The 26,638-nt window shown below is 37.5% G+C and overlaps 1 protein-coding gene across 1 annotated transcript; it reads right to left on the bottom strand.

The window, feature by feature from the left end:
• Nucleotides 1-1,181: 1,181 nt before the first annotated feature.
• slc4a1b (solute carrier family 4 member 1b (Diego blood group)) lies at nt 1,182-12,557 on the bottom strand. The gene is made up of 16 exons (XM_041816464.1): nt 12,401-12,557; nt 12,034-12,169; nt 8,837-8,906; nt 8,308-8,350; nt 7,991-8,175; nt 6,361-6,571; nt 6,059-6,262; nt 4,550-4,698; nt 4,215-4,409; nt 3,884-4,132; nt 3,677-3,766; nt 3,244-3,410; nt 2,917-3,158; nt 2,666-2,835; nt 1,416-1,589; nt 1,182-1,278 (listed from the first exon to the last, which is right to left on the bottom strand). The coding sequence occupies exons 1-16, from the start codon at nt 12,555-12,557 to the stop codon at nt 1,198-1,200; spliced, it is 2,523 nt and encodes an 840-aa protein (XP_041672398.1). The 3' UTR covers nt 1,182-1,197.
• Nucleotides 12,558-26,638: the final 14,081 nt, after the last annotated feature.

Genomic DNA, 26,638 nt, shown 5'->3' on the forward strand with positions numbered 1-26,638 from the left:
ACTAGTTTTAACATTAATATCTGTTTAGCATTCTGATCCACTGTTACATTATTTGAAACACCAAAGATACAAGAAAGCACAGAAGCCCACAGAATACAGAATAATGAGTGTAGATTAATGAGATTAAAAATAGCTTAACAATTGTAGCATTAGGCTGAAACATAACAAAACTAAAAACTAAAAACGTGAAGGGGGTCTAAGTACTTTCTGGATGCACTTTATGTGTGCTTAAGAATTCTGCAGAATGTTCCTTTTTTAATGACACACCTTTTACCACCTCAGGAGCCATTTAAGGCAGTTAGTAGTTATTATTTAGAAATAATAGTCTCAAAATCAGTCAGTAAAGCTAAAAAGGCTGAATCAGCTGTTAAATGCAGCTGTTTCTGTGCAGGGATTAAAACTATTGTAGTTGTGGTTGAACTGAATAAATTTAATAAAGATCATTTGGTATAATCTTTTTCATATTCCAGGTGTAATGTTCATAAAAAAAGAAAGTACCAATGCTATAAGCCACTGATGAACAACAAAGGGATTTATTATTGTTACATCACTGATTTTTCTTTCTTAATTGTATTTAGAAATAACGATAAAGACACTCAGTGAGAGCAGATGGGTATTTTAGGAGGTAGTTTTTATTTTTATGGTGACAAAATGAGACAGCATCATAAAACAGTCATAAATTACAACTTTAACCACAATACTTTAACTTTTGCTTCCCAGAGTTACCAGTTTGATCATTCCTGCTGAAATATTTTCACTCACAATGTGTACAATTATACCAGGAAGTGAAAAGGCACACATTACATTCGTTGTTTCATTTTGACAAAACAGATATCTTTGGCTTGTAACACTAAAACATTTCCACTGAGCATTTATGCTGCCTGTTCATCTCATGTGTTTGGATTGCTTGGAAAGCAACTGCATAATTTTTTACATCAATATCATGTGAATATTCATAGCTTCAGAAGTGTTTAAGGCACAAGTTTAAGGAATAAAACTGCAATAATTTACCTGAGTAACGTTTAAATATTCTCAGGAAGTGTAAGACCGAACATTTTTATAAGTTATCAATGTCATAAACATTGATTCCCCAAAGATCTTTGCATTTGTATGAAAAAAAATTCACCAAGTGAGATGATTCAAGATGTGTATAAAATAAATATATTTTCAATCAAATAAAAGCTGCCATTAAATGATCTATAATGGCATCTGAGTTTCACAGTATACATCCTGTCCTGGCTCCTCCTCAAATGTCACTTTGGCGTCATCTGCATCCAACTAAAGCAAAACAGACACAAGCATTAAAAAAACAAAAAAAAACAAAAAAAAAACAAATCTCCTTTTTTTTTTTTTTTTTTACCAATTGTGAGTTATAATATAGCTTTTTACTGACATGACTAGAGGTAGCAACTTACACATTTCATCTCCAGTTCAGTGAAGAGCCGCCCGGTCATAAACATGCGTAGGGGAATGGTGAGGATGAGTATGAAAGGAAGGGCAAGGGACACCGGACTGGACTTAATAATCCATAGAAGTGCCAGACACACAATCTGGATGGCTGTGAACAAGTGCATTCGTCCAGTGCTTACCTACATCAGATGTAAAGTATTAGTCAGGTACAAATAACTGAAAATGGGAGTACTTCTAAATTGTGACTGAAGTGGTTTGGGGTGCTTGTAATGGTAAAAATATGTTAGAAAAATAAGGTGAGATTAAAGTGGTAGCTAATAAGGAGAGCATCCTACAACAGCCCAAAATTTTAAAATCTGAATAGGCTAGATGAGCTGGAAATTCAACATTTGCTGTTTTAAAGTAATACTGCTGTGATTTAAAAGCTCAGTTGTTCAGCAAATGAAAACACAAAGCTTACAAGCTGGGCAAAGTCGCTTCTCGCAGCACTAGCTTTTCTGCTAACTTGGCCAAAAAGCTAACACTAGCAACATAAAGTAGCTGGAGTCTTTTTTCTAATCGTACCCTCCCTTTTGATTAAAAATAGCAAGAAAATCAAACAATGTATAGTTTTATATTTTTGTGAAGGATTTAAAATTGTGTTTTTCCCTGTGATCAGAAGATTGCACTACCTCACATCATTAGCTTAGTTAGGCTAGCAAGGGATATTAAACCCTACAGCTGAAGGGGTTTTTATTACTTATATTTATGAACGTATTTGGTTTTATTAGTAATAACAAATAATGAGATGCATCTTTTGAGAGACAGCTAACAGCTGTATGTGTGAGTTGAGGCTATTGTAACATGGTACTGTAACCATGGTGCTTATTGGAGTATGAAAAGAACTGTTGGAGTTCAGGAAAAGGCACTACACTCAGTCTATTTGTAACCTAGGTTCATCTATTGTTTATCAAAATTACCTCAAAATAAATTACTCTACTTGGCTGAAATGAGCGCACAGGTCTCTTATTATCAGCACTAAAATGGTGTTTTGGGAAGCCGTCATTTGCAGAATGGCGGGCCAGATTCAGTTACACTCTTAAGCTGACAACACCAATCTACAACTTTGCTATATCTCCTCTGATCTAAAGTTGTAGTCCCTTTACCTCAATGAAAAGACTTGGCGCTGTTGTAGCAGATTTACTTTTTTGTGTAATGTAAACGGGTACAAACAGTTTATAAGCAATGAGCAATCACGTCTCCTTGGAATGCTCACTCTTGTGGCGTAAGGTTCATCAGGGTGGTATTTCTTAGGGATCAGCAGTAGCAGCATTCGATCCCAAAGCTGGATGCCATTGAGTGAGGTAACTCCCATGTAGAGAAAGATCCCAAACAAGGCAGCCATAGGGATCATCTTTAGGATCGGCTCCATCAAAATGGACAGACCTTGGTACAAATAGTCAGATAAAAGAAAGCCTTCCATTTCCTTGATAAAATTGTAAAAAAAGATAAATTTAGAAAACTTACCAACTAGCAAGGCAACCACAATGCCACTGATCCGCTGCTCAATCACCTTCTCAATCACAGGTTTTGGTCCTTTGCTCATCACAGTGAGGGCGTTAGCATGGGTGACAGATCGCACTGTGGCAGCACTGAGCCATGGCACCCCAAATATCGCACTCAACCCGCCCATTCCAACTAAAACTAGCAGGTCAAAGTGGAACCCAGAGCCTTTGACCATCTTTCTCTCAGGTTTACTCACAATCAGACTGTTAAAAAATCCAATAAATGAAACAAGTTTGGTTAAGGCGAGGCAATGCCAAATGTTTCATAGGTTGAAATTTGATGACTTACGTGGTGATCTGAGACTCCAAAAAGATGAGGATGAAGACGAGCATTGCAGGGATACAGCATGCAAACATCACCCACACTGGGAAGGTCTGGTGCTCTCCAAAAGGATTGATAAGCCAGCCTCTTTTGGCTGGGTTGGACACCATCAGACCTTTTGGAACCACTAGTTTCTACAAAACAGGAATATATTTTGTGCTGAATACGATTACTTGATTCGATCCCCTCTAACACACACTAGAAGTGCATTATGTGTCTTTTTATTGCAATATGAGCAGGTGATGTGATTACAACCAAGACAAATTCCCTTTCATTGTATTGTATTGGCATCTGCTTATTGTTTTTTTGTTAAAAAGGCCCTTTGTCCTTTAGAATTTCAACTGGATTATACATGCATCCAGAATATAAACTGGTAAGAAACTTGGATTCTTGGGCAAACCTGGGTGTACGTATCTTCAATGCTGTAGTCCACAAGAACCATGAGGAATATGGAAATAGGCACGCCAAAGTCCCCAATCAAACGTCTGATCTGGCAAGTCCAAATCAAAGCATTAATGACTAAAATTGAACCGTAGAGTTTTTGTTCACATTTATGATTTGCTCTATCATAATTGTCAGTAAATCTTTGTATAGCTTGTAGACTCACCTTTCCAGGAAGGAATGTGCCATTCTTGAACTGGCGAAGGAAGAAAGCGATGAAGAAGCAGCCCAACATGAGGCACATTGAGAGTAGGGCTGTGTTTGGATAAGGTGGCTTAATAGTGTTTATGATAATGGTTGTATTGCCAGTAGCATTGTCATAAAAGATTGTCTCTTCCACCCTTGGTCGCCAGGGATTTTCTACAGTTGTATTCAAATGATCGTAATTTAGAATCAGTGGATGGGCCTTGAAGATCTAAAGAGAAGTGAGGATGCAGAGAGGTTATGATCTGATTTCTTGACTTAGAAAAATAAGAAAATAATGGAGATGCTTTTACCCTCCCCAGTTTGGCGAAGGTCTCGTAGATGAAGATGAGGGAGATGAGGATGGAGAAGATTTCCTGGGTGAAACGGGAGATGAAACGCACCAGGAAGCTGCCCTCAAAGGCTACTATGACGACCACAATGATGACCAACCACACTCCAACCCAAACTCTCCCCACAATATACTCAATGTCCTGGGACTTGCAGAACTGAACGAAAGAAACAGTGCATGAGCTGAACTTTGACGACCAACAGATTTTATATGGGATGTATAATGACAAAAATCAAGAGACTGAAAAATCTGTATGGTTCAACTATTTGTGGATGGTTGTCCAGTGTTACAACTTACAGCAAAGAAGGCCTCCTCAAACACTAACAGAGGACCAGAGAAACCAATGACCAGGACGGGTTGAGCAGCAACAAAGCAGAAAATGATCCCCTGAATGCTGGTGGAGATGAGGAGCTCTGGAACGCCCATCATGTTGTCAACCTTATCAGCTGTGGAAACAGAGATGGCAGCCTTGAGTTTGTCATTTTGATAACAGAGGCGATCGTACAGTATTCACCCTCTTGGATGTTTTACCCTTTTATTCATTTTATAAATCAATCATGGTCAATATAATTTGGCTTTTTTATCAAGAAAAATTGTACAAAAATACCTCTGAAATGTCGACGTGAAAACAGATTTCTATAAAATAATGTCAATTAAAAAAAATATGTAATGGAAAATAAGTGACTGCTTAAGTACTCATCCTCTTCAAGTCAGTGTTTAGTAGGTGCACCTCTGGGTGCAATCACAGCACTGAGTCTGTGCGGATAGGTCTCAGTCAGGTTTGCACATCTGGACACTGCAATTTTACTCTATTCTTCTTGGCAGAACTGCTCAAACACTGTCAGGTTGCATGGGATCAGGTGTGAGCAGCCCTTATCAAGGCACAAATTCTATATTGGATTGAGGTCTAGGCTTTAACACGGCTTCTTCAGAACATTCACCTTGTTGTCTTGAAACCATTTCTGTCTAGCTTTCACTGTATGCTTTTGGTCATTGTCTTGCTGGAAAATAAATCTTCTAAAATCTTCTCCCAAGCAGTAATTCTCTTGCAGCTGAATAAGATTATCCTCCAGGTTTTTCCTATATTTTGCCACATTCATTTTACCCTTGACCTTTACAAGCTTTCCAGAGCTGGCAGCTGAGAAGCTGCCACCACTATGCTTTACAGTGGGGATGGTATGTTTGTGGTGATGTGGATTGTTTAGTGTCCCCAAAACACAGTGTCTGGTCTGATGGCCAAGGGGCACCATGGAGTCCTTTTGGCAAACTCTAGTTGAGATTTAATGTGTTTTCTTTTACAGCGGTTTTCTCTTTGCCACTCTCCCATAAAGCTTTGACTGGAGAAGAACAGGAGCAACAGTTGTTGAATGCAGAGTCTCTCCCATCTTAGCCACTGAAGCTTGTAACTCCTTCAGAGTAGTCATAGGTGTCTAGGTGACCTCTCTCACTAGTCTCCTTCTTGTATAGTCATGCAGTTTGTGAGGACAGCCTGATCTAGGGAGATTTACACATGTGCCATATTAAGAAGTTATGACTTTCTACTGAGAAAGTCATAACTCCATAATATATTTACATCGGATATTTTTTTTAAATATTTTTGGCTATATTTATACTCATAATGTCTTATATGAGTTAAGAAATTGATCAAAAGTGAACATTTTATTCGCATAGATTACAAAACCAGACTGCTGGCCATAAAAGGAATGCTGTTTTAAAGCACTTCTGGACTGGTTTAATTTTCAAACCTGGAGGCTGCACCCACTTCTTTTAAATATTTTATATCCTGAAACTAGCACGGGCTCATACCTAACAGTCCTCCAAAGGTGATGGCAGGAGACAAGGCTGCAAAGTAGATAAAAATGATGGCGGCGAGGGCTTGTGCGTTAAGAGCATCTGTGATGTCACTCTTGTAATGCTGGTAACGCCTCCTTATGTCTTTCATCATTCCACCAAATGGCCGACCTGTGCGGGCCAAGGGGTCTTCAGGAGGCGTCCCTGAAGAGATGGAAACTGAAAGAAAATTTTAGCAGTGTCACTAGAAATAGAAAACCTTTCCAGCTATTTGCTTTCTGTTTGTTCATGTGTTGTTTGAAACCCAAAGTTTTTACCCTTGCGAGTCTTGGAGTCCAGACGGGTGGGTGGCTCAGAGGACTGGAATCTGTCTTGAAGCAGTTTCTTTTGAAAGCTGATAATTGATGAAAGCATGGCTTCATTCTGGATTTCAGTGGGCGGGATGACAATGCTGCAGTCCATAAAGTTGACCACAGCATCTGTAAGCTCTCGGCTGCTCTTCGCCTTTAAGGCTGCCTGATTGAACACCTGGGACAGAGATGATAGGAAAGGTGTTAAAACTGCAGCAGGATGATGGAACACTGGCAAAGCATGCATTTACATCATATCCAAGAACCTCTCGATGCAGGATCCTCCGGAGGTTTCCTGATATGCATTAAGCTGTAACCCCCTTAACCAATGCCCTCAAGGAGAAATGATTACAGTGGTCTCAGAAATATCATAGGAAGTGAGTTGGTACGCCTTTTTAAGGTGTCTGAAGGTGTCAAAATTACCTCAACAAAATATGTGGAGTTCCTAACTGCACATTTCATGCCATGGTATAAAAAGAAGAACCGTGCCTTTCAGAGTAAAATCATTTTCATGCAAGACAATGCACCATCTCATGCTGCAAAAAATACCACTGAAGTCTTGGCTGCTATGGGCCTAAAGTGAGAAAAAATCATGGAGTAGCCACAATCATCCCCTGACCTCAACCCTATCATCCACCCTCATAGAGCATATTTAAACGGAAGCTTTATAAGGGTGGATGGCATTTTACCTCGAAACAGCAGCTCTGTAAGACAATTCTGGCATCCTCAAAGGAAATGCAGGCAGAAACTATACATGGATGTACAAGTTCAATGGATGAAAGAGTTGTTAAGGTGACATCAAAGAGGGGCTCCTATGTTAATATGGAACTTGATCTGAAAGATGATTTGATTGAAAAAGCTTTGATTTGACAAAAATTACCTCGTAATGCAAATAATTACAACGGATTTCAGTTTTAAATCATTTGGAAAATATTTAGTGTTTTGAAACTCTGTTTTGCATAATAATTTGGAAAACTGCATTGCAAGTGATGCTGAAAAAATGCCATTGTCATCATTGGAAATTTTGTCGAATAAAATCTTGATCACAACAGAATTTTGGAGCAATGAAAAATTCTATTGACTGCCAAATATATAGACTATATGGGGAAAAATGAACAAAAACAGTATACGAATAATAAATTGGAACACGATGTATAAATTCAAACTTTTAACTAAATTGATTGATACTGGTTATATGTAAATTAATGACTTGACTTCAAGTGCAAACATAGACCTAAACCCTTTACCCTTAAAGGTTACCATGATGATTTCAACCTGAAATACACAATTAATCTTCAAATATGAATACTGGATTAAATGTTACTTGATCTATAATGTGACTGGAGGTTTACAGAGACACTATTATCTGTGTTATCTGTTTGCAAACAGAGAATTATCTCTCCTTGTATGCACTTTCAGATACAACTCCAGAAAGGGGCATGGCTTATACCAAAGTCAGTTTAAGCAGAGCAGTTTTCTAGTCTTACTCAATTAAAATGCAATTGCTATTTTTTAATGCATTACATTTCAGATGAAAAATGCTTCCACTTTAGTTTTCTTAAAAACAGATTTGATTATGTTCAGACATTTAACTCACTTTGTCAGCCATGAGTGCTGCCATTGTACGTCCAGTCTCGTGGTAGTCTATGTCAGCCTTGCTGGGGCCAATGAGGACAAACACGAAGCGTACTGGCACCGGGGCCTCCAACGCAGAGTCGAGCGCTGCCGCCTCCTTCAGACGTACAAACACAACCGTAGGCCTTTCTAGAAACTCCAACGCTCCTGGTAGAAAGAGAAAAAAATACTGAAGATATAAAACTACACATTTAAAATCTGCTCAATGTGTGTAACATTCTCACACACAAATTTAATGCACTCCACATTTGTATGAAAATGTGTTAAACACTGACATACCTACTAGCACCATAGAGGCTTCAACATGGTCAGCTTCATCCCTCTAGAGCAAGGACAGAATCAGAAAACCTATTAATCTAACAGAGTTTCTCATTCATTCACTGTTATCATATTTGAAGTTCCTATGAGGAACTTTCGCTTTTGTCAATTTGGTGCCTTCTAGACAAAGTAAACCTTGTTTGAGTTGAATCTACAATCCAAGCATCACAGCATAGTGCATACTTACTTTTACATGTTGGTTATGGCAGCAGAAAATATGCAAGCACGTGTGTCACAGTATTTTAAGTTTAAGAACAGCCACTGATGACGCACGAACAATCGGTGTTGGATTGTAGAAGATCAAGTAATTTAAAAAAACATCTGAATAAATGGACAAAAAGAAATCCTTCAAAACCTATGCTCCTTAGAGTCTTCCAGAGCTGTTTGACTCCAGTAGTCACTTTTTCCTTAAATAATGATCGTCCCCCTTTCGTCAAGATATCAGATCATGTGATACATACATATTGATTTAATCAGTGGGAGATTTTACCCTTTCCTTAACTGAAAACTTCTTCAGGTCTACCCCGTCTGTCAGAGCTTGGCTCTCTGGATCTGATTGGCTGGAGAGAGAGAAAGAAATTAGACATTATTGGATGTTTAATATATCAGGTCTGTGATAATAAACAAGCAAACTATTCACAGCAGTCATTCAACAAAAAAAAGTTAAAAATGGAAGCCAACCCCCCCTGTCATCACAATAAAGTAGAAATGAGATCTGGTTCTACTGCTTTAAATCTGTTTTTTTATTAACAAAAATATTCAGTTGGTAATGAAAGACAACAAAAACTGATTCTTCTTTTGCTAAGTGGGCTTGCAAAAAGGAGAAATTTTGAGCTGGAAAGTAACAAATTACATTTACTCAAATTACTGTAGTTGAGTAGATTTTTTCTTCTTTTAGTACATTTTGAAACTTTCCACTGATCAAATATATTTAGGGGGAATTATTATGCATTACATTTTACAACGCATCAATTACTGATTAAAAAAATGAAAGTCAAAACATGGAGGTTCTAGCTTTCTGTCAACATGAAACTGGCCAGTTGTATGGCTTTGACTACACATGATGGTCAGTAATATGCCTCAGCTGTGGCATCTATATCTTCATTGTTAAGGTGTGACTTTACCAGAACAACATGGTTGGAAATCCATATTCTCATGTTGTTACTGCCAACAAAATATATTTTACTGTATAACTCCTCAGTCACTATTCATTATTTTGCATACAATTAAGATTAAAGACCTAAAATTTAACCAGAGTAACTTAAAATACATGAGTCCAATAGTCTTGTAGCCTACTTTCTCCACCTCTGGAAAGAGAAGACACCATTTTAACAAAGCCACAACATCTAAAATTTCGAGATTAACATACTAATAAGAATATTTTTTTCATTTGAGGACTTCAGTTAGAAGACAGTTCAATAATTATATCATTGCACTAAAGTATGTATAAAGCTAGCAGCTATGCAGGGGTAGAAAGTAAGTGCTTACATCTACTTAAAATACTATACTGTACTTTTGAGTACATTTTGAAATCAGTACTTTTACTTTTACCCAAGTAAATTTTAACCTGAGTTACTGTACTTTTACTTGAGTACAATAGTTGTGTACACTGTTTCCAACTCCGCAGCTATGCTAGCCTGATTGGCATACATGTGTGCTACTTAGGCTAGCATAGCTGCACAGCTAGCATAGCCTCTTCAGTGCTCGGGTTGAGACCATAGACTGAAGAAACAACTGGACAAACCCCGTGTGACGTCAGTCGTCTGCTCACAATAGGCAGAGTCAAACAGCTTTTGAAGCCAATCCGTGGACGCTTCCATATTGAAATCGCGGTATAAACCAAACTTTGGATCAACCTAACGGCCCGCCCTCTAAGTGCAACTTCCTGTCAGCCTGCTAGCTAGCATTCCGGTTGACAGAAATGGGCTGTGTTTGAAATCACTCCCTATTCACTATATAGTGTACTATATAGTGAATACCCCATTTTGTAGTGGTGTCCGAATTCTGAGTGAGCATTGTTATTCACTATATAGTGAACTCATTCTATCCCACAATGCATTGTGAAAAGTAGTGAGCAACCGATGGTCACTAGCTCAGCTATATTTACCATAATGCATCGCGGTCGCTGCTCTCAAACATGACGGACGAACGAGAGGAGCACAGGAACATATTTGAAAACTTTTTAAAATGCTTTTTTGTTTATTGGTTTTGCCAAATCTGTAAGATAATATTAAGGATTCAAAACGGAGTAACTGTTTCCCCCATGGTGATTACAAGACATGAGACCATCAGCTTTATGCAAAAATAAGTGAAAATACACACAAAAATGTATATTATGTTGTCACTACAGAGACAACTTTTTTTAATCTATTAGTATATCTATTTTTTTGTGAAAATACGTTACATTTTGTAGCAGTTTTTATTGAAATTCTACTTTAATTTCGATCCCCAGCTGTTGTCAAGGAAATTTACGAGCCTTTGCTGCTAAACATTTAAATTGTGAGGCGGCGATGACGTCATCGCCCGCAGCCAGAGTAGTGTCCGAAATCATTTTTGTGTTTTGCAGTTGAGTCCACTATATAGTCCACTATATGCTGCTCACTATATAGTGGATAGGGAGTAGGGAATGACTGAACGGTTTCGGACACAGCCATGGAGCCTCTGCCTGCCGAGCTATCTGTCAATCAAATGAGACGGGCCAATCAGCTTTCAGCCTAAATATAATCCAAACGATAGTGGTACATACAGCGGGAGCACAGTAAGACACTAGCTAATGAGACACGTTTGGTGCTTTGAACCAGGTTGTAAACCAGTTTATTTTGTGTGTCAAAACCGGCTGTTTAACATGTGTGCAGACGGGACTTCCGGTGTTCCTGCAGCCAGCCTCAAGTGGACAGTCGCGGTTTAGCTAGTTTTTGCACTTCCATTGGCTTCATTTTTTAAGACCGGAGGTTGCTGCTTTGTTTAGACGGGCGGAAACAAGAGGTAGGTAACAAGGCTGTGGTGTCTGGCTTTTTTTTTTTTTTTTTTTTTTTTTTTTTACAAATGGAGATATTTGTGCATTAATACCGTACATATCTATCTTTGAAATGCATTGACTAGTGTAATTCTAGAGGCAAAATATCTTCTCAAAGCTGTCAAAGTATCGTCAATACAAAGCGCCACATTTCCGTTTCTCTTAATCCAAAAATAAAAGCGCTTGATATCAAACTGTTTACAAGGGGAAACTGGAATTTACACCACAGAGAAATGAATATTTAACAGAAACAGTCTGGACTGCGATGCGACGCGATGTCTGGCGCTTTTTTACTGTTTGGGCACGGTGTAAACAAAAGGGAAACAATCTAGCTGTGTCCAAAGATAAAAAGACAGTCTGCAAACATTTACACAGCTCACCCGTTATCTTTTTTTGTTTGAATTCTTTGATTAAACATCAATTAGTTTTTGATTCAGTTTTGACAGGTTTGGACTCTAGCTAGCTGCAGTTAAAGGCTGATCTATTTTGTCACATTTGTTTAAACTGCACAAAACATTGAAAAAGAAAATCATTGTTTTGTGGGGGTTTAAGTGGTTTGAAGAGAGAGGTTACTACTTGCTGCTGTTTTAAGCCTTTGTGGTAAGCTAAACTATGCTACCTGGCTGCTGTCAAACTACCCATATAAAGCATGATATATGGTTAAAGACTACCTCCGGTTCTGAAGCAGAGAGTTCAGCACTCCTTCTCGGTCTCCAGGTCTGATCTCTTTCTTGTTCACCATCTCACTGACCATCTTCTCTGCGATGCTGGCCAGGGTCTGCTCTTCACAGTCGAAAATTGTCACACCTTGAAAAAGAAATGGATCAGAAATAAAACTGGTGTGATAATTTAGGGGAGAGCAGTTTAGGTTTATTCCATCTTATTGTGAAATAGTGATACATTAAGGGAACATGTAAGGAAATGGGAAAATAAAGTCTCTTTCTTTTATCTCTACAGCAGAGTAAAAGAAGTTATGGAAGTTTGGTGCTCAAAATATGATTAAATGTGATGTATGTTTTATTTGTCTTCCTCCCTGACCTGTATTCATAGTGCGACGGAGCTGGATGAGGCTCTTGAAGGTGAGGTAGGAGACATGTGAGGTGGCCCAAACACCAGCCTGAGGGTCGAAGCTCTCCTCATACCCACCCCATCGACCTGTTTCCTGCCAGTAGGCCTCCTGCTTCTGGTCCTTCATCTCCACCTTGTTGCCTACCTCTGATGGTGCACAGAAGAAAACAGAGGTAAACACTTGCCTATGCAGACACTGATGTGGGAGACAGAAATAACAAACAATAAAGGTGCCTGACAAAAGCAGCTCTTGTATTCCTATATGCCAGTGAACTTCACTGCAAGTGAAATAAGGCAGTAAAACCTTCATTTTATCTCTCAAAGTGGACAAAATTTGACAAAGTGCCCTCTTTAGTGCCCTCTAATTGGACTTAATTTGATCAAGTGCTCTCTTTGGGGCCCTCTAAGTGTATGAAATTTAACATAGTTCCCTCTTTAGTGCCCTTTAAGTAGACTTTATCTGAAAAGGTGCACCTCTTTAGTGTCCTCAAAGTGGACTCAATTCAAAAGAGTGCCCTCTTTGTTGACTTAACTTCACAGAGTGCCCTCTGTAGTGCCCTCTAAGTGGACTTGATATTACAGAGTGCCCTCTTTAGTGCCCTCTAATTCGACTGAATTCAACAGAGTGCCCTCTTTAGTGCTGTCTAAGTGGACTTGATATTACAAAGTGCCTTTTTTAGTGAAATACATAGTCAAAGTTCCCTCTTAGTGCAATCGAAGTTGACTAAATTTAACAAAGTTCACTCTTTAGTGTCCTTTAAGTGGACTTAATCTAAGCTCCTTGAATGCATTTTCACTGACACTTGTCCTTGTTTATCTTCATGAAATTGAATAGTAAACAGATATGTAGAAGCTATGACAATAATTACGATAAAGAAATGTTGGATCCTAACCTGGATTTAACATCTACTAACAGGTGGCATTTGCAGGCATTAAAAAAAGCCAAAAAGATAAAATCAGTCTCAATGCTGATGGCCTTATGTGCTTTTGTAGACATTGTTTACATGAGTTGCAGCTCCAGAGAGTTGATAAGATCTGGTTCATGCCTCACTACATTACAAAAACACTGATGATATTTTAGGTGTTGTTTTCCATATTAAGCTCCCGTTGTTTCTGTCTTGTTCTGACAGCTCTAGTGTGGAAAGAGATCCGGCTACTGTGGAAACCTGACATCCAGGTGAGACGCTGTGTCTATAAGGTAAACATGATTGCCGTCTCCTGATCTGGGCCACTGCTTGTATCCGGTGTGGACGTACATGACGGCTCCACTTTGACATGTTTGGACTGTCAATACAAGTCGTGTGCCAGGAGTGTGTCCGTGCATGTTTGTCCCTTACCTGCACTCTGCACGGGGGTCGACGATTGCTTTAAAGCTTCAGTCAGCTGTAACAGTCACAGTGGGACAAAAGAATCAAGGTTTTTCCAAATCAAAGAAAATAAATTAACTTAAAAAAAATCCTTGTTTTAATTTTGTGATTATTCTTATCAAGTTTGGCCTGTAAATATGGGCACGTGGTCTTATATTGGATCATTTAAAACCTAAAATTCTACATAAATAGTAAATGTGCCATCAACTTTTAAGATTAATTTTCCTAGATGCTAACTGTATTGGAAATGTGGATTTCTGTATTGTGTGAAAAGTCTTCAGAGTATCATTATTTTAAAATCAAGATTAGACAAGACCGCTGAAGTTTTCTGTCACAACAGAAAGATTTATTTCCAAAACACAGCTGAGGAAAGGGGTGGAAGATTTGGATTAGACAGACTAGACAGCCTGTCTGCCACCCATCCTTGTGTTTGCACAATCTTAGATGTATGATTGATAAATATACATTAGAGTAATTGCTGTGTGCAGACTGCCTCACTAGTGCACGTGCATCTTTGCAGATTGTCTCCATTTTTAACATTTCTTCAATTTGGCTGAATATGTAACTTAACATATTTTATATCCTTTATTGTGCAGTTTTAAAATTATGATGGTGCATCTTACTCTCTAAAGAAAAATTAACATTTATTTCTGATTTTAAAAAACTGAATGTGTGTCTAATTTTCAAAACGATTAACCTTTTTTTGGGTAGTTATTTTAAACATAGTATTTGACCTGCTCTTTTTATCCTTAATATCAAAATAAGCAAATATGACTGACAAATGAACACACATTTTTTTTACCTTGCAATTTTTTTTCTTTTATTAATTGATAGAAAAATTCAGGGCTTCCCTCTTTAACTACCCACAAGATGCAGCTTATCCTGCCTAAAGGACTGCAGATGCAAATAAGCTTCAAGCTGACTCTAACAGGATGCATCGAATGGCAACATTTAATATTGCACACAAAACCTTAACATATAAAGTTAATTAAACTAAACTTAAATAAAAACAAGTGATACATCACAAAATTCAAAAAAGTTAAAAGGCATGCACATCTCAAAGGGTTAAGTACTGGGTGCTGAACCAAGAAAAATCCCACGCAAAACAGAAAAATAAGTCTGCACACCAGAAGCTGCTCAAAGCTTATTTGATAAAGATTATCAGCACATATGTAACGTTTCGGGTCCTAGCCCTTCATCAGACATAAGCAGACACAGGGGATACACCTCCATATATGCATGGCCTGAATCACCTGACAGGTGAGAGCTTGAAACATCACACAATAAAAATAGGACCTGATGTGTATGCTTATTAGGCTTTATTCATTTTCTGATGATTTCTGACCCTGTTCCTTGGGCTGATCAGCACCTCCACTGTGCATTTTGCAATGCAATTAACATTCTATCTCAGTTCTTGCATGCTTTAAGTGACAACATCTGCAGATTTCAGATCTTTCTGGGTTATACTTTTTATTTAAATGTTTGCAAAGCTTTATAAACCAGGCGATACTAAGCAGAAATTCTCTAAATGTTATCTTGCTGCAAACTTGATGAACAACATTTTTCTAATTTGCATGCATTTATACTTAAAAGTTGCATCTTACCTCGTCTTTTTGTGTGAATGCCACAATAGAAAAAAAGTGACACTTACCTTCTGATGCCAGTGACAAGTGACTGACCCCAGTTTGGTGAAAAAGCATGACTTTATAAACAGCAGCCTTTTAAAGCGGCCTCTAAACGTGAATGCATTTTTGCATGCTGCATGATAATGGGTGGGACTTGAACATGCATGCACACCCCTAAAAACGCACACACATATACTGACACGCACTCTGTAATTCTCTGTCAAGCACACATCCAGAAGAGCGATGCATTCTGGTCTCACCCATAATATTGATAGTAAATACAGTGGCGTGGTGTGTGCAGAAAACCAGTCGCACTGTGTCATTATCCAACCAGCATCTTATCACATTTAATGTCTGTGTTTGGAGCACAACAAAGGTTTGGATTACAGCGTCGGGCCTGCCCGCTCACCTTCAACACAGCTGAGGCAGGGAGTGAGACTTTGGAGGAAGTCTGATTCCATGTTTCCACTTTCTTACTCTTATGATGGTCAGCATTTCCTTCCTGTTCAATTCCACAAGATATGATATTGGTCAACAATTGGTCAACTAGAGTGCGCTGAACTTAATGGCAAAAGACAGATAAAGTTAGTGAGTTTAAAGGGTGTTAAGCATCATTATGCTCATTTGAAATTAAAAAAAAGGTAATCACATTGACTTTATGATTACTTTAATCATTATTTGCAGGCATTTGAATGCTCCACTTTCTAAGTAGACTGACAGTAGGTCTACTTAGCAAGTGGTTGCCACCAGCTGAACTTTCACTGCAAGTGAAAGAAAGGAAGGGAGGCTGGGTGGTTTAATGTGATTGGTAGAAATCATATAAGCAAGGGGTGAACATGAGGCCCAGTGATGTTGATCTTTGACTTCCAAAGTCTAATCAGTTCATCCCAGAGTCTTTGTGGATATTTTTCTACAGTTTGAAGATATATGTATACACTGCCTGGCCAAAAAAATAAGTCGCCACCTGGATTTATATAAGTAAATAGGTACGAGCCTCCTATTGGATAATTACTGCATGGGCGATTATCTTTCAGCTGGCAACAAGTTATTTAACCCCAGCTAATGCAATGAGTAACTTCTCATTTCTTAAACAATGGATTTTTTTCCTCCCTAATGGCACGGGCATGTTCCAAGATGATGATGCCAGGATTCATCAGGCTCAAATTGTGAAAGAGTGGTTCAGGGAGCATGAGACATCATTTTCACACAAGGATTGGCCACCCCAGAGTCCAGACCTTAACCCCACTGAGAATCTTTGGGGTGTGCTGGAGAAGGCTTTGCGCAGTGGTCAGACTCTCCCATCACCAATATTAAAATTAATGCAACACTGGATGGAAATAAATCTTGTGACATTGCAGAAGCTTATCGAAACAATGCCACAGCGAATGTGTGCTGTAATCAAAGCTAAAGGTGGTCCAACAAAATATTAGAGTGTGTGACCTTTTTTGGTGGCGTTTTTTTTTTTTTTTTGGCCAGGCGGTGTATATATATATTATGCCTTTGAAAGAAAGGCATGAACATGAGGCCCAATGATCTTGACCTATTTTTATGCTCCAAAATTTAATTAGTTCATCCATAAAATTAATTTTGGGACTTTTTTATTTCTTTATATAGAAAAGAGCGTGGTGGATAGAGTTTGAAACAAGGATGAGGCCCAGGCCTCATACATGGGTCACAACCTAACCTTTAGACCATCTGTTCCCCCCTTTAATGGACATTTGTGCAAAGTTGGAAGAGGATCCCTCAAAGTGATTGTGGGATATTGTCTTCCTTCACAAGAATAACCTAGATGGACAGATGGACAATGAAAGATGGACAACCCCAAATCATAATGCCACCGACCTAAGCTATTAGTGCTGAGGATTAAAAATGTCTTCCTTTCTCATAAAGTGAATAGATTTTTAAGATGAAACAAAAATGCAGTTGGGGAGATAAAATTGAAGCTATCCTGGCCAATTAATTTCTAATGTTGCTTTAAAAATAGTATTAGTTACTGGATCTGTAATGCAACGTTTCCTTGTTTTATAGAAAGGGAAAAACGTCTACTCACAAATGTTTAATTGAACTCTTGATTTTGATTTTGTTGTTTTACAGATATGTTTCTACACAATTTGAAGTAGATTTGAGTATTTTATTGCAGCACTTACTTTGCACTGTATGCTAATCTATATGCACTATAAGCTGCATGCTTCTTATGTGTTATAATGTGTAATGCATAGCAGCAAGTCATTGATCCATATAAGCAACAAACAAAGGATGAAGCCACTGGTAGAGATTTAACCTGAGATAACACACACATATACAAACACACACACTCTCTGCATGTGAGTGCAGATATAAAAGTAAAGCTTTGTAGACAAGTGACAGTGATTGTCACATCATGGAGCTATTACTGCTTTATCATGAACCCAGAATAAAGAAAAGTCAGTCATGAGCTCATGTTTTAAAAATCAAATGAAGATATTCAGTAATGGATATCAATTTATTACAAATATTTAACTACACAGTTTTCAAAGAAATGTTGCTCATAAAAAAAGATAAATGTAATATAAAATAGGAAATGTATGTGAAGTTATAGTGTCTCATATTTGATCTACTGAAAAATACTATTGATATGAGATTACTTGATGCCATTGGCCATTTATGGCGTTTGTAATTGTGTCATATGTTATAAACAAGAAGGAAAATGCTTCTTCTTCTTTACTGCCTCTTGTCATTTTTCTGAATTGCCAGTTTAATTATTGTATTTGTTGTGTTTAGTACACACATGCATGCAATTTAAATGTGTCAACAGTAAATAGAGGATACCAGCAGCAGATTGTCAGTTTAAATGCAGCCCCAGTCTGAGAGCAGAAATGTTCCCTGCTATTTTTGGTCATTTTCATTTCAGAGGTTTTGATTATTCTCTAATGGACAAATTTGACCCCTTCCTGACATGCAAAACAGCTAAAAGCAGATTTTTTGTTCATAAATCAAGCAAAATGAAGTAAAGTGTCATTATTGGAAAACTCACCAGTTCTTGTGTAACTGAGTGTCCCATTAAAAAAAAAAAATAAAGGCACACAGCCCACACTTCCCTTTAGTATGGACAGATTTTTTTCTTTATGTGGTGGCCCAAGTGACTGGTTTGGTGGCTCCAAAAATATTAGACACACAATTTTTAACATTCTTTTGAACAAATAGCGGGAAGTAAAATCATTCTTAACACACATCAAATCACAGGAAAATCTAGTGAGATAATCTGTAGAACCACTAAAAACACAGACTTTGCTTCGTTTTCCCCGAAGGGGGAAAAAATCAAACACAAAATAGGCTTGATTAACTCTAAATAAGGATGACGCTAGAAGTTTGCTGTGTTTGATGGAAGTCTCTGTCAGTATAACCCTGAAACTAAATTAGTGGATATAGTTTGAAAAACATATATCTACATGTTATTGTTATCTGTAAAATACCTACAGTGGTGGAATTTAATAAAGTGCATTTACTCAACTACTGCACTTAAGAAATTGCACCTTGTTGGCGTATTATGTCCACCATGCTTTGTGTTTATACACTAGGGGGCAGCATTGTTGAACTTATTACAGCAACAGATTTCATCAGTGAGAGAAACTGATGGCTATGGGACACACAGGAAGTTTGGTTTAATACACAACAGCAGTAGTCTATATTTTCTTAATAATTAAAACTTGTTTTACAAAAAGATAAGAGTACTACTGATATGGCAGATAAAAAAGCACATTTCATATTCCCTTTGTATTTTCTTAAATTGATCAGCAGTCCTTACAACTTTCCCATCTAACCACTGTTACCTTTATAACCTTGAGACTAATTTACCAATTAGATTGATGGCGGTTCTGACACCTGGGAGTAAACTTTGGACCTCACAGTCAGAAAAAAGCCCTATTTGAGGACTCTCTTTTGACATTTGTTGAGAAAGTCTTTCTTTTGGACCTTCTCCACCCTTTTCCTTTTAATACAGATCAACTGTTTGCTGTTAAAGTTGAACAGCAGGACAGTTTCTTGCTTTAAAGGAAAGGATTTTGGTCAACAGCCTATACCTATATGATTTTTGTGTGTGAAATGAGAAGGCGACTGTGGTTGATGTGAGTTCATCTACTCGCTTCATATCAGCTGGATCTGTGCCTCTGAATGCATAATGGGTTGCATTGACAGTCAAAGGCCTGAGGCTCATTTTTAGCCCAGTGTGTTAAACTGAACCGTCTTTACCAAAATCTGATCAATACAAAGACCTGTTTGAACTCATACCTCTCGAAAAAGTCCCTGATTTTTGTTTTCCTCATGGCATCAACACAGAAACGACAACAAAAAGTTGAAAATAAAATATATTTAAATAGATAATTAAGCACATGCTCATGTGTCTGATTGTAAGTGCAGAAATGAAAGCAAACATTATTGTAGTGTTATGAATTCACTGCTATTGTATACTTTCATATGTATAACATCAACCTGCTGCAGATCATGAATGGAAATTAGACTGTGGCTTCAATCTGGCACATTTACATGTCCATGCTCATTATTGGGCATTGCCCCCTATAATAAACAAACCCAGATTCAAACCCGGGCCACCTGTGTACATGGGTAGCGCTTTAGTCATTTTTAAACATTATAGTTTTAGTTTAGTTCTAGTTGATGAAAACTCAAAAAGTCAATCAAAAATCACCGCATTTTAGTCCTTAAAATTAGTCAAAGCAATAAATGTCTTTGATCTAATTTTATTAGTGATAAAGTGAAATTGATATGAATATAAAACAATTGTATGAATGGAGCATAAATACTTAAATGATTTCTACTGAAGAAAGTACTGATATACCTTGAATGTGCTCTCACTTCTGCTTGTATTTTGACAGATTATATGCACAGCGGAGGAATATCATGGATTTGAATGTCAAACGGTCCAGCACCAACGTTTTAGTGTCTTTTAAGTCTCCTTGTCAAAAAATGAACTTAATTTTTGTTTGTTTCTATTATCCAAGATGTATTTTTGGCTTGTCTTAGTCTCCTTTTCTTCATGGAAAAAAGGTAGCCAACAAACATTATTAGCCATATTTTAGTTGATAACATAAACACTGGTACAACATATGATATCAAACTGTACATGACAATACAACATGTCACTTGTTATGAAAATGTTACGAAAATGGCATCATACTGATCTGATGCAATACTGCCATGTATGACAGACTGTGTTGTCCACTTAGGAAACAACATTCAACTTTTAAACAAAGATACAAATACAAATGACAACGACTACTACAAACAAGGTTTCAGCATTTAGGGAAAAGCTCAGATTGCCTTTTAGTTCATATTAGAGGTTAAAGTATGTCACAAGTTCTCAAAAGATGAAACAAATGCAGTAGATTTTTCTCTTTACTCCTCAGTCAGAATTTATTGAAATGAGAGAGATTTGGTGGCAGAGAATAAAACAGTGGGCGTACAGTAAAGAGAGACGTAGATAGATCAGATCAGATCAATAAAGCACAGATGATGCTGTCTCTTGGGAAGATGGGGGGACTGTTGCCATCTGCCCCCTCTGATGTTATAAAAACCCAAATCTGATCGCTTCATCCCTGCAGCAGAACCAAATACAAAAAAAGAAATCTGCACCAGCTCACCAGCTCAAACCTTAATAGCCGTTAATGACGCTGTTTCTAAGTTGTTTACCAAATAGAGAAATGCATTGCTAGCACTGCGCTGCTCTTAAGGTTTTCTCCAAACGTGATAGCACTCTCATGCCAGTTATTGGTGTGAGTGCTCTCAGAGTAATTTAAGGGCTTCCTCGGCTCGTCATATGATGCCTCTCCATCTATTACTGTACATTAGAAGGAAAGCTGGCTTTGAGGCTGTGGATCACACTGCCCGGCTGTTTGCGATCCTCTGATGCTGCTGTTGTTGTGACAGGTGGTCTCCTTCTCTTTAGGTGCTGGGAGAAAAGAAAGAGAAACATTTTGTTCACGTTAAAAGTCAATTCATCTATTTGCACTATTTATTAAAGACATCAAATGAATGACATCTCTGAAGTATTGGATATGACAGAGTTAAAGGCGAGAGATTAGAAAAGAAAATGTAAAGAAACTCTTAATCAGGTGCAGTCACACCACTTAAAGCGCAATAATGACGGAGAGATGCAGGGAAATAAAGGAGGGGAACTTGTCACGCCACAGGAGACAGTTTGCACTATTCTGAGGCATGACAATGATATGGTCCACAAGACAGCTGGATTCTATGGAGGAAGAGTAAAAGAAAAAATATCAGATGTGCAGATTTATGGACAGAGGCTGAGCAGGTTCGTCTGGTAGAAGTGGGATGTAGGGTCAACAGTTTCATTAGAGAGCTGGGAGTGCAGGGACAGAGTTTGCGAGAGATTGTTTTAAGAGGTTTCAAATAAAGCAGTTCAGACCAGTCAGTGGATGAAGAGAGGTAATACCAGCTGGAAGCCAAAATAAAATCTGAAAACCACTGGAGCCTTCTATTCTCTAAATAAGGGAGTAGTGGAAGGTAGAGTCTCAGCCCAGTCAGACTGAGGTGAATGCCCTAGTCAAGGCACACACTTTTCGCTGTCTATTTTCTCTTGTGATCTCTTTGCGGTTTGTCATTTCTTATGTCGCTGCAAGGAATAGTTGCCTTTTGTGGTTGCAACTATGAGTCGTGCTAGGCTAGGTAGTATTAGCATTGTCCCTACCTGGAACTTGCATGTATGGAACCTGGGTCTGTTGAAGGTGGCAGTGCTGGGATGGCTATGTGTAAAGGAAGGATAAAAGATGTCTCAGTGTGAGAGGGTTCTGGCTGCAGATCATACATTTCTGACAGCCACTCTCACAGACTGTTCATCTGAGATGCTGAGTATCTCAGAAAGGAAACGCCATAATTTGCAAACATACAGACTAAGCAACATTTCATTAATGAAACAGAGAAAAAAAAAAGGTAAGCGGTCTAACCCAAGATGAAATTATGTTGGATTTAAGAAGTATTGACACAAACAGTTGCTTGCATTAGCTTTTTTATCTTTTGCTATAGCTAACATAATTACATTAACCAATATTGCTAAGTCAGCTTTAGCAATGCGAGCTTTAGCAAACATAGCTGAAGTAGCTACATGGATCATATGAACTACCTAGCTTACATAGCAGCCTTGTGTGTTTAGCTTTAGCTACATAGCTACATTAAGTATGTTGTTCCATTATCTATAGCTCAGTTAGCTTTAGCAAACATAGCTATAGCTAACTTAGCTAGGTAGAGGTAGAAACATTGCTTAAATAGTTGCTTTCTTAAATTAGCTTTGCTACATTAGCTATGTAGCTATGTTAGCTACTTAGCCTATACAGGAGCAACATAAGCAACATTTGCTACATTAGAATGACAAGCTTTTTTGTGTTAGCAGACTGTTTACTCGACTTTGTTAGAAGATTTTCAGGTCAGGTTTTTAACTTTTAACAGAACTGAAACCAGAACAGCTGGATGAAAATTTGTCATCCACGTGAGTTTATGGCTTCAATCTACTAATGGCTTTTAACTAATGTAATATTTACTTTATGAAAACATTGCGTCAGCTGTTAAAGTGGAAAACTGAGCTGAAATGACCAGTTTGAGCTTGTTTTACTGTTGTTTCCTCCCTCTGACTAAGCCCACAGACCCAAACAGCTGATCAGTTAGGCAGAAGAGCACAAAGCAGGTCGCTAAAGCTTGCATTGCAAAATAGTGCCATAGGGGGCTTTCTGGGTGAAAAATAAAACGATTAAAACATTTTCAATAAAGCGTAATTATCCTAGATCGTCTAATATGAAATACCAAAATATTCCTTTACAGTCACGAGACAGAAATTGCACTCATTCATGCAGCCCTGTTCCTCATCTTTCTTGACTTTCAATTACATTTTTTTGGTAAAATTTTGGTTTACAGTGTGCCAACAGCTTATGCACCCAATGTAAAGAGACTCTTGTCCTCGAAGGAGGCAGCAACAGTTTGGATCCAGCCTGTTGCTCCTTCCCCACATGTCATTTCCCATTCTCTCTCCCCAGTTTCCAGCTCTCTTGAAGTTAATGTCTCTCTAATAAAGGCATCAAAGGCTGAAAATAAAATCAAACAAGCTGCGAAGTGTCGTAATAATAATAATAATAATAATAATCCTTACAGATACAATAGGGTCCTTGCACCGAGGTCGGTGCTCAGGCCCTAAATATGCTGAATCTACTAAGAAGACCATGAAATAAGTTTCAGCCAAAAAGCCCTAAGGATCATTTCTTCAGCAGAGGTAAGTGCACGTACACAGATTTTTTTTAAAGTAATGATTTTATGCTGAATCACTTATTTTTCTTTTTGTGCAAGAAGCCAGGTGTTAAATTGGAGGTAAATTCTGCTAGGTGGTGCTGTCAAGCCTGTTAGTTGAAAAGTAATCAGGTAAAATAAAGACTGGATCAGCACACAATCACTCTGGTTTACAAAGAGAGGGACAACGCAGATGAACACAGTCCCACTTTATTCTGCAGGAGCAGCCACCTGGAACTGAATCTTTTTCTCGAAACTAGAGAAGGGACAGTGAACGTCCTGTGGACCACCCATCCTCTGACCGCTCGCTGGTAACAGGTGTTCATCTGTGTTAGTGTGTTTATGACTGTGTATATGTGTCTCTATGTTATCACATTTGCAGCTGATTAAAAAACATTTTATTAGTATGTTTTTATTTTATCGTTTCTAGTTTAAGTGAAGTGCCAGGGAAGATTTATTCCAAACACTGAGATATTCTCAATTGTAGCTTGTTTGGAAGTTTCAGTAAATATCTGATATTTAGGTCACATTTACACAAAAAAAAGATTTGCCAAAAACAACCAACAATGCCAATAGTTGGAGGTCTGAATCAGGATTGAAACAACACATACAAAAATAGCGAACAGAGACAGGAAAATGTCAACGCCATTGTTGTAGTTGTCTACCTACTCACGTAGTATTATTGACTTGAACTATGACCGCTCTGTATTGCTAAATTACAAAAACAGTGGTGTTTTGCACTCTAGGTCTTGTTTTCACATTTCCAGGTACCTAAAATGTCATAATTAAGTAAAAGAATAGAAAAAACACTGTAAAAGATTACTTTTATTGCATGGAATCATTGCTGTGTGAACGTGGCTTTACCAAAACAGTTGTGAGAAAATAACCAGCAATGACTTTAACATGTTACAGCAGGCCTTTTCCTCTGTGACAGAGATGCAAAATCATCTCTAAATATGATAACTTTCTCTGTGCTTTCTTTATAGACATGTCTTAATGCCATCATTGTTCCAATTTTTACAATCTGTTTATTTTACAATATCACTTTGCAGCTGGACTTGGATTTTATTGGAAAAATTTGAGGTCTGGCATTCTTTATGTACACAGAAAATATCATATATGCAGCATTTTTGTTGTACAGTTTCAGTCCCATAAAGCACTAAATCTTTTTATCATTGACAGAAGCCATGCTGACATTATTCTCCCCTCTTCTATGAGTAAGGGACTGTGAAATAGATTATCTCTTCTGTCTCTCTCGTTCTCTTTGTGTTCATAAATTATTTATCCACCCACAGCTTCCTCTCCCTTCTGCCCCCATGTCCCCCACTGCCCTCAGTCCTCATGTGATCTATATGAACCACTGTGTCATTAAGATGAAACAGAGAGGAGCTTCCATTTTTCTAACCTTAAAAACAAGGTAAGGTTTGACATGTTTCAGGACTTTAACAGGAGCAGACAATGTATACATCCAAATAAAAAAACATAAATTTCACAACCCTTTATCTTTTATGTCTGCCATAATAAGAATCAGATCATAACCCTAATCTAATCATACTTTTGGGATTTATTATATTAGAGGAATATTTGATATTTCTTTGAGAAAATAAAAATGTGGCTTCAGAAGCTTTTGCAGAAACTTCATTATCATTACTGATAACACTTTTAATAGCAATATAAATCAATCAGTCTTGATATGAGTAGCATCTCAAGACAATTTACAAAAAAAAGCAGGTTTAGAGCGTTCTATATTTTACATTACTTACAGATACCCAACATTATATAACCACCAATAAAGCACTTGGCAAAATTTATGCCTGAAATAAAGGGTAAAGAAAAACATCCTTGTTATGAGCAGAAATCTTTGAATAGAGCCAGAATGATGCAGAAGAGCAATATGTCGAAACTGTGTCGGGCTTAAAGAAAGACAAACAGAGAGAGACTATGAATGAAACTGATTTATTTCTGCAATGGTCTGTGTACTTTCCAGCAGTGGTTAAAAGTAGCCTCAAAAATCCACAGAAACTCCTATTTTTTTCGTTTTTGTTTTGTTTTGTTTTTTTGTTTTGTTTTTTTTTTTGGTCCTGAAGAAATAAGAAAATGAGTCAAGTTTTTTGTTTTGGTCAAACTTTTGTTTGTTTGTTTGTTTTGTCATGTTTACTAGAAGACCTAAAACAGAAAACATGTGACCCAATGGGAAAGGTACATTTCAAAATAAAAGCCTGCATGTTAAAATACAAGCCTCCAAACCAATGCATTTTGTTTTAAGGTATATTAATAGGCCGATTTACACTATACAATATATTATTCACTTTCAATACATGACTGTGCATTAATTTATTAATATTTTTTTCTTTGTTAATTTGTTTGTACATGAAATTAAACAATCAATCATGAATTTAAAATTCGACTCATGCCCTGTGCATGGATAAATACCCCCAGGAGTCTAGAATTATTTCTTCATATAGATTTCTTTTTCTTCTAATAACAATAACTATTATTTATAATATATTTTAAAAGTAAAATAGGCCTAATATTTTGCCATTAAACACAGTGGTGGCTATTGAGGCTTTCTTTTAATAAAAAGACTTTTATTTTGAAATGTTTACCCTTCCCTTTGAGTCACATGTTTTGTTGGTGTTCAATTCTTACTTTAAAATGAGAAAACAATAAACGTAACTGACAAAGACAAAAATTTGACCCATTGTCAAATTCAGTTTTCATAACTGAAATGACAAAAATCTGGAAAATGGTTCGGGGTTTTTTCTTTTTCATTCCTTCAACTTTGGTTAAAACTGAAAGAATGGGAAAAGGGCTCAGTTTTTTTTTGTTTTTTCAACTTTTTTTCGAAACAAACAAACAAAAAAAGAACAATAAGAGTTTCTCCTGATGTCTGGGGCTTGATTCAACCAAGAAATGAAACCACCTGAAAGTAC

This window comes from Cheilinus undulatus, linkage group 20 (assembly GCF_018320785.1).
Source record: "Cheilinus undulatus linkage group 20, ASM1832078v1, whole genome shotgun sequence".
Taxonomy (NCBI): Eukaryota; Metazoa; Chordata; class Actinopteri; order Labriformes; family Labridae; genus Cheilinus; species Cheilinus undulatus.

Coding starts and splice junctions, on each gene's coding strand:
- slc4a1b (XM_041816464.1), bottom strand. CDS start 12,557: ATGAAGGACCAGAAGCAGGAGGCCTACTGGCAGGAAACAGGTCGATGG. Junction 3,159..3,243: donor TTGGAGTCTCAGATCACCAC/GTAAGTCATCAA, acceptor ATTTTTTAACAG/TCTGATTGTGAGTAAACCTG. Junction 2,836..2,916: donor TGTGGTTGCCTTGCTAGTTG/GTAAGTTTTCTA, acceptor ATTTGTACCAAG/GTCTGTCCATTTTGATGGAG.